The sequence below is a fragment of the Garra rufa genome, chromosome 3 (assembly GCF_049309525.1).
Source record: "Garra rufa chromosome 3, GarRuf1.0, whole genome shotgun sequence".
Taxonomy (NCBI): Eukaryota; Metazoa; Chordata; class Actinopteri; order Cypriniformes; family Cyprinidae; genus Garra; species Garra rufa.
In genome coordinates this window covers 64,848,920-64,866,855 of record NC_133363.1, presented here as the reverse complement: position 1 = coordinate 64,866,855, position 17,936 = coordinate 64,848,920, and the positions used below count along the sequence as shown (strand labels likewise).

Below are 17,936 nucleotides of genomic sequence, written 5' to 3'. Positions count from 1 at the left end.
GTATGCGTTCTAAACATCCATCCTGAAAAAACAGCATGTGTGACCCTGGACCACAAAACCAGTCTTAAGTCGCTGGGGTATGTTTGTAGCAATAGCCAAAAATACATTGTATGGGTCAAAATTACTGATTTTTCTTTTATGCCAAAAATCATTAGGAAATTAAGTAAAGATCATGTTCCATGAAAATTCCTACTGTAAACATATCAAAATGTAATTTTTGATTAGTAATATGCATTGTTAAGAACTTAATTTGGAGAACTTTAAAGGTGATTTTCTCAGTATTTTGATTTTTTTGCACCCTTAGATTCCAGATTTTCAAATAGATGTATCTCGGCCAAATATTGTCCTATCCTAACAAACCATACATCAATAGAAAGCTTAGTTATTGAGCTTTCATATGAAGTATACATCTCAGTTTTGTAAAATTTAACCTTATGACTGGTTTTGTGGTCCAGGGTCACATATGTTGGGTTAGCTGCTTTTTGCTGGTCCTTTGCTGGTTTATGCTGGTCCTTGACCAGCAACATGACCAGCAAAAACCAGTAAACGACCAGCATAAACCAGCATCCAAGCACCAAAACATACCTAACCAGCATATGCTGTTTTTTTCAGCAGGGATTCTAAATATATTGTTCTATCTTAGCAAAGGCTGTCTTCGAAGAAGGAAAAACATATTTAGGGGTATTTTGTATCAAAAAGTCTGAAAACCCCTAAGCTAAAGTAACGTTACCGCGGTCCGCTCCACTACGTTACATTCAAGCGTTACTAGTCTGTCAAGTAGTAATGTTAGAGTTTATTCTATCCGTACTATTTCAAACTAATTAGCTTATTCTTTTGACACATCGCTGAGCTTTTTACAAATAATGCCAGTAATTAAAAAATACCAATCTAATAACAACCGCCCTAGTAACAACAACAAGATTTAGGCGGAAACTTGTGTTGCCATAGTAACTTTAGTACGAACATATGTTCGCTGACGTACACCTTAAACGTCTGTCAGAAGAACGCGTCACAAACGAACACATGGAGCTGAAAGAACGCGTGAAGAGAAACGAGAAGATCTCACCTGAATCCGCTGAACTGTTGTTAGGTTCACTTCATGAATGAACGGATGAGTTTGTGTTTTCCTCTTCATCATCATCACCAAACGCTAAAACAACGTCAGTAAAACAATAAATCACAGCTGATGAAGGCGAGAGTGCGTCCCCGGAGAACGGCTAAAGATAGTGCCCAGAGAAAAATCCAAGCTCCCACATAAAGAAGTGAATAAAAAGTTAAGACGCCGGTGATACTAAAAGAAAACTTCAAGCGTGTTGATGTGAACCGAACCCAACTCCATCTGGTTAAAAGAAATACTGAATTCAAAAGCGTTTGACCTCCGGGAACGATCTGCACACAAACCCAACTTGCAGAAACTGAAGATTTACAAGCTGAACCCCGCCCACTAAACACACAACCTTCAGCAAGCCCCGCCCACTTAAACACGCAGCATATAGTCTGACCCCGCCCCTCTGAACACTCAGCCATCACTCAACGTGACCACGCCCAATTAGACACGCCCTGAAATCGGACCACAGAAACACTCAGTGCGTCCTTTTAATGTTATTTTGCTTTATCATAACGCTATTTTAGTCTCTATTGTGGTGAAGATCCATCAGTAAATCTCCTTTAAGTGTCCTGAACATTCATGAATCACAGATTAATTCATATCCACAGAAATTGTTTTTGGACTGAGAATTATTTCACAGCAAAATCAGAAGAGGAACAATACATGTGTATAAATAAGTATTTAATACTGCCTTTAATATATCGTAATAAATCCTTTCTTTAGTTTATCTTAAAATTGTCTTTTTTTTTTGTTTTAATTTGACAAAGGAAAGTTCTTATTGTTTTCCATTTTGCATTTAGAGTGAAATATGACTCAGATTTTAATTTCATCTAAACATCAGTGATGATTTTAACAGTTTATAAAGATGTCTTTAATATACATGTTTTTTTTTAAATGTCTAAACATATAATATATAAAGTCTAAATATATCAATAATAGTCAAAATTACAAAAATAAAAACAAAATATTAACAAAAATAAAAATTACGAGAATAAAGTTGAAATATTTTGATAATAAAGTCGAAGTATTGCGAGAATAAAATAAAAATATTTAAAAAATAAAGTCAAAATTATAAGAATAAAGTTACAATTTTTCGAGAATAAAGTCAAAATTACAAAAATAAAGTTGAAATGACAAACATCAGGGGAACATTAGCACACGTTCTAAATATATAATAAATAACATATATAATATATAGAGAATAAAGTTGAAATTACAAGAATAAAAGTCTAAATGTTTCAGAATAAAGTAAAAATTACGACAATAAAGTTGAAATATTTTCAGAATAAAGTTAACATTTTTCGAGAAAAAAGTCAAAATTATAAGAACTCAAAATATTATGAGAATAAAGTCAAAATGTTTTGAGAATAAAACAGAAATATTTGAACAATAAAGTCAAATTATTTTACAATATATATAGCCATATATATATATATATATATATATATATATATATATATATATATATATATATATATATATATATTATGAGAATAAAATCAAAACATTTTAATAAGTCAAAGTTAAGAGAATAAAGTTGAAATATTTTGAGAATAAAGTCGAAGCACTGCGAGAATAAAGTCAAAATTATAAGAATTCAAAATATTATGAGAATTAAGTCAAATATTTCGATAACTAAGTGAAAATCATAAAAATAAAATCAAAATATTTCCAGAAAAAAATAGAAATATTTTGACAATAAAGTCAAAATTACGAGAATAAAGTCAAAATGATAAGATTTTGAAATACTATGAGAATAAAGTAAAATATTTTCAAAAATAAAGTCAAAATATTTCAAGAATAAAATAGAAATATTTAGTGAATAAAGTCAAAATGACGAGAATTTATTCGCAGCGTGGTATAATTGAATAAACTGATTCACATGAATACAGCAATCTCTCATAACTTATGATCAAATTGTATTTATTATTCTTAGTTATTTATAGATTTTTAAGGTATTTTTGCCACTGTGATTCCTGACAGGAATATAAACAAATCTTTTAAAAGTCAAACACAGTGTTTGTCCTTATATAAATAGCTCTCTTCTCTGGCTTTTGTTTATTTATTGGTCAATGACAGTATATTTCTAAGATAAACACAATATTTTCAGAAGCTGTATGATATTTCTGGCTGATTTTCATGGGAGAGAGTTTGAGGAGTATCTGTTGAATGTAAATGAGGGACTGTTGAAGGAAACATGATTATTTCTGCTCATGAATGTTGTTGTGAAAGCGGGTGTTTATCTGAAAGTTCAGTGACTCCAGAAGATGTTTGGAGTCTTTCACAAGTCTCTGGTTTGGAGAAACCCGTCGGTCTGGTTGAGGCTGATGTTCATGTTCTCTGGGCGGAGAGCCTGGTTTTCAGCATTCATCCTCATGATGACAGACAGAAACTCAACAGCGCTTACATACACCTGTGTCAGAGATCTCACAAACATCAGAGGAACGTCTGATATGACGCCCAACTAGTAAATCAGGCTCTCAGGCGCTTATGTAACACTACAGGACTATTTCAGTCTCTACTGTTGAGAAATCCATCAGCAAATCTCCTAAAACTATCCTAAACATTCATGGATCAGGAATGAATATCCAGACAATATCCTGACACCAAAACCAGAAGAGGACAAAAATAAAAATAAAAGTTGAATAAATATGTTGTTCTTAAAGTTGTCTATTTAAAATAATCATAATAAATCATTTCTCAAATTTAACCTAAAATTGTGTATCAAAATCAGTTTTTAAAAAAAAAATCTAAGATTATGAGGTTAAAGTTGTAATATTTTGAGAATACAGTCAAAATAATTAGAGAATAAAGTTGAAATATTATGAAACATAAAGTAAAAATAATTTGAGAATGAAGTCAAAATATTATAAAAATAAAGTCAAAATAATTAGAGAATGAAGTCTAAATATTTATAAAATAAAGTCTAAATATTTATAAAATAAAGTCAAAATTATGAGAATAAAGTTGAAATGTTTTGAGAATAAAGTCAAAATATTTAGATAATAAAGTCAAAATTATTCACGAATAAAGTCAAAATAATTTGAGAATAAAGTGGAAATATTTTACGAATAAAATCTAAATATTTATAAAATAAAGTCAAAATAATTCAAGACTAAGGTCTAAATATTTCAAGAATAAAGTCTAAATATTTATAAAATAAAGTCTAAATATTTATAAAATAGTCTAAATATTTCAAGAATAAAGACTAAATATTAAACAAAAATAGTCTAAATATTTATAAACTAAAGTCAAAATAATTCAAGACTAAGGTCTAAATATTTCAAAAATAAAGTCTAAATATTTATAAAATAAAGTCTAAATAAAAAATATAAAAAATAAAGTCTAAATATTTATAAAATAAATTCAAAATTACGAGAATAAAGTTGAAATGTTTTGAGAATAAAGTCAAAATATTTCGACAATAAAGTCAAAATTATGAGGAACAAAGACAAAATTAAGAGAATAAAGTCAAAATGATAAGAATTCGAAATATTATGAGAATAAAGTCAAAATATTTAGATAAAGTCCAAAAATTTCAAGAATAAAATTGAAATATTTCGACAATAAAGTCAAAATTATTAGATTCTAAATATTATGAGAATAAAGTGAAAATATTTCAATAATAAAGTCAAAATATTTTGATAATAAACTCAAAATGACAAGAATAAAGTAATAATTCGAGAATAAAGTCAAAATTACAAGAATAAAGTTAGTTTTTCACAAATAAAATCAAAATGACAAGAATTCGAAATATTAATATTTGTCGTCTATTTAAAATATCTTAATAAATCATTTCTTAAATTTAACCTAACATTGTGTATCAAAATCAGTTTTTTTAAAAATCTAAGATTAAGAGGTTAAAGTTGTAATATTTTGAGAATAAAGTCAAAATATTTTACGAATAAAGTCTAAATATTATGAAATATAAAGTAAAAATAATTAGAGAATGAAGTCAAAATATAATAAAATTAAAGTCAAAATATTTATAAAATAAAGTCTAAACATTTCAAGAATAAAGTCTAAATATAAAAAAAATAGTCTAAATATTGCAAGAATAAAGACTAAATGTTAAAAAAAATAGTCTAAATATTTATAAACTAAAGTCAAAATAATTCAAGACCAAGGTCTAAATATTTCAAAAATAAAGTCTAAACATAAAAAAATAAAGTCTAAATATTTATAAACTAAAGTCAAAATAATTCAAGACTAAGGTCTAAGTATTTCAAGAATAAAGTCTAAATATTTCAAAAATGAAGTCTAAATATTTAAAAAAAAAAATAAAGTCTAAATATTTCAAGGATAAAGTCTTAATATTTTTTAAATAAAAGTCTAAATATTTCAAAAATAGTCAAAATAATTAGAGAATAAAGTCTAAATATTATAAAAAATAAAGTCAAAATAATTAGAGAACAAAGTCTAAATATTTTAAGAATAAAGTAAAAAAGATAAGAATAAAGTCTAAATATTTCAAAAATAAATATTAAATGTATATTCAATAAATTATATAAATTTATAATTTATATGCAAAGCATTGTTTGCAGTGCAGAGAAATAGTTTGGTACTGAGAAATATTTCACACCAAAATCAGAAGAGGAAAAATAAAGAAAATACAAATGTAATATGTTCTTGTTAAAGTTGTCTATTTAAAATATCTTAATAAAACATTTCTTAACTTTAACCAAAATTTTGTGTATTTGTGATTTTGTGTATCAAAATCAGTTTTAATATGAAAAAGAAAAGTTCTGTTTTGTCTTTTGCATTTAGAGTGTATTATGACTGAGATTTTAATTTCACCTAAACATTAGTGATAATCCACTGTTTATAAAGGAATATGTCTTATATAAATGTCTCTCATATAATTGCTCTTCTAAATAGCTTTATATAGCCTTCTTTTATTTTTAAATAAATTAGATATCGAATACTGCCTAAATATTTTGAGAATAAAGTTGAAATTACAAGAATAAAGTTGCAATATTTTTAGAAATAAAGTTGACATATTTTGAGAATAAAGTAGAAATATTACGAGAATAAAGTTGAAATATTTTCAGAAAGGTGAAATATTATGAGAAAAGTAGAAATTACAAGAATAAAGTTGAAATATTTTTAAAAAGTTGAAATATTTTTAGAAATAAAGTTGAAATATTTTGAGAATAAAGTTGAAATATTACGAGAATAAAGTTGAAATATTACGAGAATAAAGTTAAAATATTTTGAGAATAAAGTAGAAATCACAAAGTTGAAATATTTTCAGAAAGGTGAAATATTATGAGAATAAAGTAGAAATTACAAGAATAAAGTTGAAATATTTTTAAAAAGTTGAAATATTTTTAGAAATAAAGTTGAAATATTTTGAGAATAAAGTTGAAATATTACGAGAATAAAGTTAAAATATTTTGAGAATAAAGTCGAAATTACTAGAATTAAGTTGCAATATTTTTAGAAATAAAGTTGAAATATTTTCAGAATAAAGTAGAAATTACAAGAATAAAGTTGAATTATTTTGAGATAGTATAACTTTAATTGCTACATTTTAAAATTCAAAACATTTCGGCTTTATTCTTATTTCCATTTTATTCTTGGAACATTTCAACTTTATTCTCAGAATTTTTGTTCTACACGGCACTAAAACGCTGTTCTAAAAAAGTGAAATAAAAACATTTCTTATAATTCTCTGATTGTATTTGAAGTGAAAAATTAGCCAGACCTGTAATTTCATCTAAAAATCAAAGATGAGTATTTAATGCTTTTTGCAGAAAAAAAATGTGAAGTGAGTAAAAAAACCTCCATATTTCCACTTCACATGTTAAACAAACTTTATTAATTTGAAGCAAATCACAGAAGAGATCAAAACAAAACAAGAGCTCAGCATTAACACAAATCATTAGTATAACTTAATTAATCAGGTTAAAACGTTAAAGGTTAAATACATAGTGTGTGTGTGTGTGTGTGTGTGTGTGTGTGTGTGTGTGTCACATGACCATCCCTCCGCCCATGATCTCCAGTCTCTGTGTAGAAAACAAACACAAACACAAACAGAGGTGTGAAAAGAAAAGAAAACACACACAAGCACCAGCTCATGAATTATTCACGCACCTGGGGCGGCTCTATGAACGCCAGCCAATCAGACGAGTGCGTCGGGAGGAGTCCCATTGATTGACACTTGTAGATGGCCAATGCGGATCCCAGCAGATTCCCCACCAGATACACCAGACCCTGCAGCCACTGCTGACTGGAGCTCTCCAACAGCTTAAACGCTTCACACACATTCAGATGATCAGAGTGTGTTTATGAGAAGAACGTACGTGTGTGTGTGTGTGTGAGATACTCACTGGCTGACATGGACATGAGCGCCTGGATGGGTCTCCAGGCCATCATACACACCATCATGATGGGGAAGATGGAGATGGTGTTTCCAGACATGTACATGATGAAGAGGTTCATGGGAATCTGCTTCAGCGGACCCAACGCCACGTCCCAGCACCTCTATACACACACACACACACACACACACACACACACACACACACACACACACACACACACACACACACACACACACACTCCAATGAAATCTCTTTCTCTTTATGAGTCTTCAGCCATAGTACTACAACTGGTTCAGTTTGATAGTTTTATGACGTTAAAAGTAGGGATGGGGCCGATCCGATCCAGTATCGGTATCGGGTTCCGATACCAGCTTAATTAATGGATCGGAAATTTCCGATCCAACCTAGAGAAATTTCCGATCCAGAGTTATGTCTACGTACAGTGCTGTCTGCTGAAATGACTTCACAAGTGATCCCGGGCTAGGTGACGTGTCTGTGCTCCAATAAGACACTGAGAGAGATGAGATGCCTCCTTTCAGGAAATCTTCAGTTTGCAGGTAGCAGTTTAGCAGTGAGCGTCATACATGTCCGCTGTGTGGAAATACTTTACGGTCGGAAACGCCGCAAAGACAGCAACGTGCAATGTTTGCAAAGCCGTTGTTCCGAGAGGTGGCACCTCGTGGATTTATTTAGTAGATTAACTGTTAAATATTACCCATCATAGAGTAAAAGTTTATAATTTGTAGACTTCGTGCGTGTTATTTTCTGTTTTTAACGTTGCCGCACACACCTGAAGCGAACACGCGCACAGAGAGAGAGAGAGAGAGATAGAGAGAAAGAGAGAGACGTGATTCAAACTGCGCGATTCACAGACTGATTACTCTTTAACGTCTCTTGAACAGAAACATTCATACAAAGTTATGTTTAAATACCCGTTGTTTTATTCTGGTAACACTGTCGGTTATGTCTTCAGTGAACCGAAACAGCTGAGAAGGAGATGCGTGCCAGTATTACGTGCGTTAGGCCTTAAAGAGACAGCATCCTATAAATACCTGCAGTGAGAAGCACTAGTTATTTATCAATGAATTATTAAATTTCTGCACCTGAATACTAGTATTATTGATTTTATTAGTAACTTTATGTTGTATTCATCTACACTTGTCATTTGTGTTAGTGTTCTTGTTTTGTTGCTTATTATATTAGTTCAGCTAGTTTTTGCTGTGGATTAGAAGTACTTAAAGTAAGCATTCAGTAATTAATAAACAACAAACTTTTTTTGTTTTGTTTGTTTTTTGCTGATCCGAAAAGTGCACTTATTGCACTTTTATTCAAAATGTTTAACATTTGAAAACCTTATTTTGTTGCTGCTACACAAGCAAGAATTTACTGAATTTATGTTGATCAGATGCACATTGTTCTATTTATAGTGTGAATATTTTTTTTTATTTCAAATATTTGAAAACCTTTATGTTTTATGCAACAAGAGTTTATATTGCACTAGTATCTAGTAACCCTGTCTTGAAATTTAAATAAATATCAATTTAAACCCTTAAAGTTGCATATTTGTTTTCAGGATGGGATTTCTGCCATTTTCTAACCTCATACTTACCTCAAGTTGCTTTTTGGGAGATACTTAGACTTGCTTGTAGAGAAGTTTGTTACAGCCTCATAAAATCAACAATAATGATAATAGTCATAGTGATATAAAAGCAAATAGAGCTCTGGTATCGGAATAGTATCGGTATCGGCAGATATCCAAATTCAGGTATCGGAATCGGATCGGAAGTGAAAAAATGTGGATCGGTGCATCCCTAGTTAAAAGAGGTGAAAACATATGTGTGTATTAAAAAAAATAAGTCTTTCATTTCATAGACATATTGTCTTTTAATAATTAAAGCACTGTTCAAGCACCTCTTCAGGAATATTGCTATTTTTAAAGGTTTTCCAGGCTTTACATTTCACATGAGTCAAATTCAATATTCATATTACGAGAATAAAGTTGAAATATTTTTAGAAATAAAGTTGAAATATTTTTAGAAATAAAGTTGAAATATTTTTAGAATAAAGTTGAAATATTATGAAATTAAAGTTGAAATATTTTGAGAATAAAGTTGAAATATTATGAAATTAAAGTTGAAATATTTTGAGAATAAAGTTGAAATATTACGAGAATAAAGTTGAAATATTACAAGAATAAAGTTGAAATATTTTGAGAATAAAGTTGAAATATTATGAAATTAAAGTTGAAATATTACGAGAATAAAGTTGAAATATTACGAGAATAAAGTTGAAATATTACGAGAATAAAGTTGAAATATTACGAGAATAAAGTTGAAATATTACGAGAATAAAGTTGAAATATTACGAGAATAAAGTTGAAATATTATGAGAATAAAGTGGGAATATTATGAGAATAAAGTTGAAATATTACGAGAATAAAGTTGAAATATTACGAGAATAAAGTTGAAATATTACGAGAATAAAGTTGAAATATTACGAGAATAAAGTTGAAATATTACGAGAATAAAGTTGAAATATTACGTGAATAAAGTTGAAATATTTCAAGAATAAAATCTAAATATTTAGAGAATTAAGTTGAAATATTACGAGAATAATGTTGAAATATTACGAGAATAAAATCAACATATTTCGAGAATAAAGTTGAAATATTACGAGAATAAAGTTGAAATATTTCGAGAATAAAGTTGAAATATTACAAGAATAAAGTTGAAATATTACAAGAATAAAGTTGAAATATTTTGAGAAAAGTTGAAATATTTCGAGAATAAAGTTGAAATATTACAAGAATAAAGTTGAAATATTACAAGAATAAAGTTGAAATATTACAAGAATAAAGTTGAAATATTTTGAGAAAAGTTGAAATATTACGAGAATAAAGTTGAAATATTACAAGAATAAAGTTGAAATATTTTGAGAATAAAGTTGAAATATTTTGAGATATTATAACTTTAATAGCTACATTTTAATTCTCTAAACACTTCGACTTTATTCTTATTTCCATTTTATTCTTGGAACATTTCGACTTTATTCTCTGAATTGTTTTTTTTTTTTTTTTTTAGACGGCACTAAAAAAAAAAGTGAAATAAACACAATTTCTTATAATTCTCTGACTGCATTTGAAGTGAAAAATTAGCCAGACCTGTTGTTTGTAAAAATATAATTTCATCTAAAAATCAAAGATGAATTTTTAATGCTTTTGCAGAAAAAAAAATTAGTGAAGTGAGTAAAAAACTTCATGTTTCTGCTTCACATGTTAAATAAAAAAAGATCTGAAATCATTGCCATTCAGGAATATGATAGCGTGGGATTAGAGATCGCAATATTTTAACGAATAATTAAGCAGCTGTAACGTAAACACTGCTAAATGTTTTGCAAGGATATCTGCACGTCCCTAACTACTCTATTTGAAGAAATATTTGATATATCAATACAGTGATTAATTTAAAACATGCATTTTTAATCATTCAAATATAAAATATAAGAACTAAACTATAATCAAATATGATACCTAATAAAAATGAAAACAAATAAACAAAAATAAACAATGGGAAATAGATATTATATTGATTTTATTATTTAAAAGTACCAAATAAATACAATACATTATAGTAAAAACATAAATGGTGAAAATGCCTAAATAAAACATAAATCATGGGGAAAAAAAATCAATGTGTTAAAAATAGCCATATTTAATAACTATTTAAAATGCATGGAAAGCTAAGTAATGTCATCCAAAGGAAGAAATGAAGAGAAAATAAAGGATGGCATAGCATTTTTTTTTATTTTTTTTTTTAACTTTTATTAGGTTTTGCTGTCAGATTTATATTTAGACATTGTCAAAAAACACTTCATGCTTTAAGATTTACAGACTGTGTCCAGAAACTCTCCTGTATTTTCAGATTTGTCTTGTTTATTTTGTAGAAGCTGGCATTATATCATCGGATGATGATAAAAATCTAGCATCTATTTGGATTTAATTATTATATTTGCTTACTACTGTATTTAAATTTAATTTAAAATTTAAGTTTTAATTTAAAATTGACATTTAAATATATAAGTCTTAATATCTAAAACAAAAAACAATATGTAAAAAAACTAACTTGAAAGCAATATCAACTATAAGTGTATATGTGTGTATCATTTTTTCTGTATTTTTCTTTCTGTATATACCCCTGATATGTTGTCTTGTTTGTACAATACTTTTAAATAGATATTTCCCATTCATTTCCACTTCTGACCCCACTTTTTGACTAGTGCAGCTATTCATTTTCTACCATTCTGAAGCTTTCAAAAATCATCACCTTCTCCACCAGGTTGCGGTCGGCCTCCTGTACGCTGGTGTCCGGGACGGGTTTATCCGAGTATCCCACCGGATACATGACGTCTCCATCCTTACTCTGCCTGTCGCAGCGATTCCTGCCGAGAGAAGCACAGAAACCCACGTGAGGAGAAGGGGCTGGACGTTTGTGGATGTTCTTGTTGGCGACGACGAGACGCAGCACCTGCTGTTGCCGAGGCTCAGCTCCAGCGACCACTTCATCCTCTTGGCTGTGGCTCCGCCCCTCGTGGCCAGAGCTCCGCCCCCTTGAGCACCTGGTGATGTCATCGCGTCAGATCTCTGCGTCAGTCCAGCTGAACACAAACACATCCGGCATTACTCTTTATACTCAGCTGCAGATCCGAAGATCTGCTTTAAGATTAATATCGAGCATTTTCAAATGTTTAGATATTGCTGTATTGTCACAGAAAGGGTCTGAATTCTGAAATAAACACAGTTGCTACTTTCATTCTGTCAGATTTTACTTCATGTTTCAGGTTTCAGACTCATTGTTAAATCTCTATAATGTGATCTTTCTCACACTAGTGAATCATTCCAGTTATGACAGATATATTCAGTGTTGAGGGGTAACGCATTACAAGTAACACAAGTTACGTAATAATATTACTTTTTCCAAGTAACTAGTAAAGTAACGCATTACTTTTTAATTGACAAGAAAATATCTGAGTTACTTTTCCTCCCATTTATTGATGAAAAGCTCTCCTGTCTCCATGTTGAGAGAAATTGTGAGTAAGATGTTCCTTTAGTTCTAGAATAAATGTGAACATGCATTAATTCATCTCACTCACTAAAAAACAGATCCAGTGTTCTTCAAAATGAATAAAAACACTGAAACTCAACGCAAACCTGCAATAATTAAATATGTTCAATAATACAAATATCCTTTATGTATTTAATCCCATTTTATTAACCTTCGATGATCCGATTCATCCAGACTAAAAAGCAGAAATGACTTAAGATAATTAACATTTGTTTGCTTTTTTTATTGCTGAAGAGTTGACATTTGTTCTTCTGCGGTCTACTGTACAGACGTCAATTTACTTTTCTCTAAACCTGAGGCTTTTGCTGTGAAAAGACTTTTACGTTTGACAAAAATACAACTTTTTATATTAAAAACAATGAAGCAAGCCCTGCCCAGATTTAAAAAGTAACGCAAAAGTAACGTAACGCATTACTTTGCATAAAAAGTCACTAAGTAACGTAATTGGTTACTTTTTAAATTCAATATTACAATGCATCCTTTTTAAAAAAGTAACTTTTCCCAACACTGGATATAACAGAATACTTTTGATTATATTATAATTACATCTTGTTTATTACAAAATGAATAGACAAAAAAAAAAAAAAAAAAAATCAACCTAACCGTTTTTTTGCGTAACTTGTATGAAACAGTAAAGATTTACGCATAAACACGGAATATTTGCAAACGACTTGATAGGCATAAACATATATATTGGGTCTGCTCTTAAAATACTTAAATACTGAATGTGCAGTTTGTATATTAGTGTTTTATATTCTAATAATGTCGGAGGATTTGTGTGTTTTGTGATGAATGTTGATGTTGATGATCGTCTCACCGTTCGACGGTCTTCGATCAGCCGTTAATTAAACTGTTAGATGTTCGTCTGATGCTGAAAATGATCAGATTTATTCAGATTTAATGATTAAACAAGATAATAACGCAAAAACAGAAGAGCTGCGGCTGCTCTCCGCACAGGAACCTGTGGATGACGTCACGCGGACCGCACTTCCGTCCCCAACTCATGACGTCAGGGACAATGTTGCCAGCGGGATCTAATATAATATAATATTTATTTATTGCTATTTTATAAATACAAATATATGTACTTGAAATGATAAAGGTAATAAAAGTACCAAATAAATATAGGAAATTATAATAAATAATATTGAAAATGACTAAATAAAAAATAAATAATTGGGAAAATGAATGAAAATGAATTATAAATAATGATTTAATGACAAGAACAAAACATAAAATAAAAATAAAACACATTTACCATTACACAACAAATGAAACAATCCATCACTTACTATATATTTTTAAAAGTAATTAAATAAATCGAATGTATTATAAAATAAAAACACGTAATTTAAAAACACAAACTATTATAAGAAAAACACAGAATACTTGATGAACTAAAATATATTAAAATACAGTAACTAATAATAATGAAAACAAAGGAAAATAGACACAATAAAGACCAAATAAATATAATTACTATAAAATAACAAATGAAATAAACCATAATTTTGTTATATAATTTTTAAGAGTAATAAAATAAATATAATGTATTATAAAATAAAAATACAATTTAAAAACACAGACTACTATAAGATAAACACAAAATATTAAAGAATACAAAATACTCGAAGAACTAAAATATATTAAAATACGGTAACTAATAATAATGAAAATAAATAAATAAAAATAATCAAAGGAAAATAATAATAAAAAATAAATAAATAATGATTTAAATAACAAACAAACAAAAATAAACTGCAATTATTATAAAATAACAAATGTAATAAACCATAATTTTATATATAATTTGTAAAAGTAATACAATAAATTTAATGTATTATAAAATAAAAATATTTAATTTAAAAACATAAACATTTTATGTTATTCATATACTATTAATTAAACAAAATACTAAAGAATATAAAATACTTAAAATACTGAATAACTAAAATATAATAAAATACAGTATCTAATAATAGTGAAAATGACTAAATAAAAAATAAATAATTGGGAAAACTAATAAAAATGAATAATAAGTAATGATTAAATAACAAAAACAAAACATAAAATAAAAATAAAACACATTTACCATAAAATAACAAATGAAATAATCCATCACTTTTCTACACTTTTAAAAGTAAATAAATAAATCTAATGTATTCTAAAATAAAAACACAAACTACTAAAGAATACAAAATAATAAAATACGGTATCTAATAACAATGGAAATAAATAAATAAAAATAAACAATGGCAAACAGATATTATATTTTATATTTAAAAGTACCAAATAAATATAATAAATGGTGAAAATTACTAAATACAAAATAATGGTAAAAAAAAATCAGTTGAAAATGAATAATAAATAATGATTTAAATAACAAACAAACAAAAATAAACCACTATTACTATAAAAAAGCAAATGAAAAATATCATATTTTTTTATACATTTTTAAAAGTAATTAAATCTAATGTATTATGTATAATGTATTATGAAATAAAATATATAATTTAAAAACAAACATAATATAAGATAGACATAAAATACTAAAGAATACAAAATACTTAAAATACTGAAGAACTAAAATATACTAAAATACGGTCTCTAATAATAATGAAAGTAAATAAACAAAAATAAACAATGGGAAATAGATATTATATTTTATATTTAATAGTACCAAATAAATATAATAAATAACAAATGGTGAAAATGAATAAATACAAAATAATGGTAAAAAAAATCAGTTAATGAAAATGAATAAAAAATAATGATTTTAAATAACAAAAATAACCAAATGAATAAACAAATATAACAAATAAAATAAACCATAATTTTTTATATATTTTTAAAAGTAATAAAATAAATCTAATGTATTATAACATAAAAATAATTTAAAAACAAAAACATTTTATGTTATGCATATACTACAATCACATAAAATACTAAAGAATACAAAATACCTAAAATACCGAAGAACGAAAATATAATAAAATAACTATTAACAATGAAAACAAAAATAAAAACTATTAACAATGGGAAAAATATATTTATTTTATTATTTACTTTATTAGACCAAAAATTATGTTCTTAATAATAAAAAATAAAATAACATCAAGACTTTTAAATAAGTATTTCCTGATTGTTTGTAAGTCACATTATGATGTTTGTCCATAAATCAAAGTCAAAGACTAATAAATCATTTCTCTATAAAACAAAATATTTATTTCAAATGGCAAAACATTATGTTTCTTGGTTATAATTGCGCATAAATAATGTCTTTGCTTTTGAAGGTTATTTCGATGCCCATCAGAAGGAATAAAACACAACAAAACACGCATTAAGATGCAGTTCATGTCTCTTTTATAAAATTAAACTTTTCATGTATAAACATACAATGCATTCTGTTAAAAAGTCTTTGCAAAAATGCCTATTTACAGTCTACTTTCCTCCTGTAGTGCATTGAGACACCCAGAGGTTGTGTTATTTGTAGAGAGAGAGCTGAGGACAGTGGTAGAGACACATGTAGGCGTCACACAGCAAGCGGCGGACAGGATCTCTGAGCGAACACACGTCCAGACCAGAGATTTCATCCACAGACAGACTCAGATAGCGGCCCACCTCCGGACACGAGCGAACCTGCGGCACATTAAAGCCGTTCTCTCCTCCTGCGCAATAAAACAAGAAATATTAGTTTGAAAACAAAGATATTTCAAAACAGAATTATTAAAGAATGTACAAAAAATGTACAGATAATGCACCCCCCTGGTGCATGTCTTTCTTTCTTCAGTCGTAGAGAAATTATGTTTTTTGAGGAAAACAGTTGAGGATTTCTCTCCATATAGTGGACTTCTATGGTGCCCCGAGTTTGAACTTCCAAAATGCAGCTTTAAAGGGCTCTAAACGATCCCAGACGAGGAAGAAGAGTCTTATTTAGTGAAACAACCGGTTATTTTTAAAACTAATTGACAATTAAATACTTTTTAACCTAGACAAGCATTTGAGCATTTGAGGTTAAAAAGTATTTAATTGTCAATTAGTTTTAAAAATAACCCATCGTTTCACATTTCTTCTTCAGCTGTGATCGTTCAGAGCTCTTTGAAGCTGCATTTTGGAAGTTCAAACTCGGGGCACCATAGAAGTCCACTATATGGAGAGAAATCCTCAACTGTTTTCCTCAAAAAACATAATTTGTTTACAACTGAAGAAAGAAAGACATGAACATCTTGGATGACAACAGCGCGAGCCCAGATTTGAAAAAGCAGACAGCTGGGGGAGAGGGAGAGAGAGAAATGTCATAGAGAGAAATTAACTAGATGGCGAGAGTCAAACCCGGCTCGTGACACTAATAGTTATGACCTTACTTACCCAGTTGATTGATTACTTTGATAATTGCAAACATTTTTATTACAAGTTTTCTCAAATGTTAGGTTTAAATATGCAAATGAGGCATTATTTAATGAAATATGTGCTAACTTGCATACATTTTTTTTAGTAATAAAAAAAATCTAAAAACACTGGATGAAGTCAGTTTTAAAATTCTATTTTTACATATTAGAGTCAAATTTTTTGGTCTCATTTATTTACTCCATAATTCAGAAAATACTTAAAACAGACAGGAAACACTACAGTTTTTTTAATTTTGGGGAAAAAAATGATGATTAAAATCAAGCTAATCCTATATGAACAAATCCCTCTGTAAAAACCTTCAGGATATAGACAGGAATACAAATGTAAAGTGTGGTGTGTGTAAGAGCTGCTGAAGTGGAGATTTATGGCTCAGTGTAGGAGAAAACACTCATGGCCTTTAAAGGATAACTATTGCCAAAATGCAACCTGGGCTGTTTTTTTTTTTACTGTAAACGAGACAAACTTATATCTAAAAGCATAATTACGACAAACGAGCCGTTTTTGAGATTAACCATGATTTCGTTTTGTGGTCAATGGCCGGTGAATGGGAGAACTAGGGGCATAACTTTGAGTGCATCAAAATCAATATTTTTACAACACTAAGAAGACTCGACACACCATGAAACTTTGCTCGAAGTATGGCCTGGGTCTCTACACATGAACTCCAGCATTGAGAACATTGTTTGTGTACACAGAGTTTACTAAAAAGAAAGGTTTTGAACAACTCACTTTCACTGTTTGGGTTTCCTCTCGCGGCCGTCTTGCCAGTCAAGAAGTGTCCATCTCCGAATGCGAGATAATAGTGAGGAGAGTAAGATGGATAGCTAAAGCATATTTCCATATAAATGCACGGCTAATTCGTTGTTTTGTCGCAAGTGAAAAACAATATTAACCTTCTAGTTGTAAAAAGAGCCTCATATAAGCCTAATATTTCGTCCTATGGAGTCCATTCATTCGCATTCGGAGATGGAC

At 28.7% G+C, this 17,936-nt stretch overlaps 3 protein-coding genes across 3 annotated transcripts in view; 1 reads left to right on the top strand and 2 right to left on the bottom strand.

The window, feature by feature from the left end:
- Positions 1–1,395, bottom strand: part of lpcat4 (lysophosphatidylcholine acyltransferase 4) — a 30,422-nt gene extending 29,027 nt beyond the window's left edge. Inside the window, exon 1 of the mRNA XM_073837444.1 lies at positions 1,067–1,395. Within this exon, the coding sequence (XP_073693545.1) occupies positions 1,067–1,141 (75 nt within the window). The 5' untranslated portion in view covers positions 1,142–1,395. The remainder of the gene's footprint in view (positions 1–1,066) is intronic.
- Positions 1,396–6,906: 5,511 nt separating this feature from the next.
- emc4 (ER membrane protein complex subunit 4) lies at positions 6,907–13,531 on the bottom strand. Its single transcript, XM_073837443.1, has 6 exons — positions 13,372–13,531; positions 11,958–12,087; positions 11,757–11,871; positions 7,441–7,594; positions 7,205–7,365; positions 6,907–7,116 (listed from the first exon to the last, which is right to left on the bottom strand). Exons 2-6 carry the CDS (start codon positions 12,059–12,061, stop codon positions 7,081–7,083), a joined length of 570 nt encoding a protein of 189 aa, XP_073693544.1. The 5' UTR covers positions 12,062–12,087; positions 13,372–13,531; the 3' UTR covers positions 6,907–7,080.
- Positions 13,532–16,870: 3,339 nt separating this feature from the next.
- Positions 16,871–17,936, top strand: part of LOC141331745 (solute carrier family 12 member 6-like) — a 6,872-nt gene continuing 5,806 nt past the window's right edge. The window contains exon 1 of the mRNA XM_073836775.1: positions 16,871–16,879. Within this exon, the coding sequence (XP_073692876.1) occupies positions 16,871–16,879 (9 nt within the window). The remainder of the gene's footprint in view (positions 16,880–17,936) is intronic.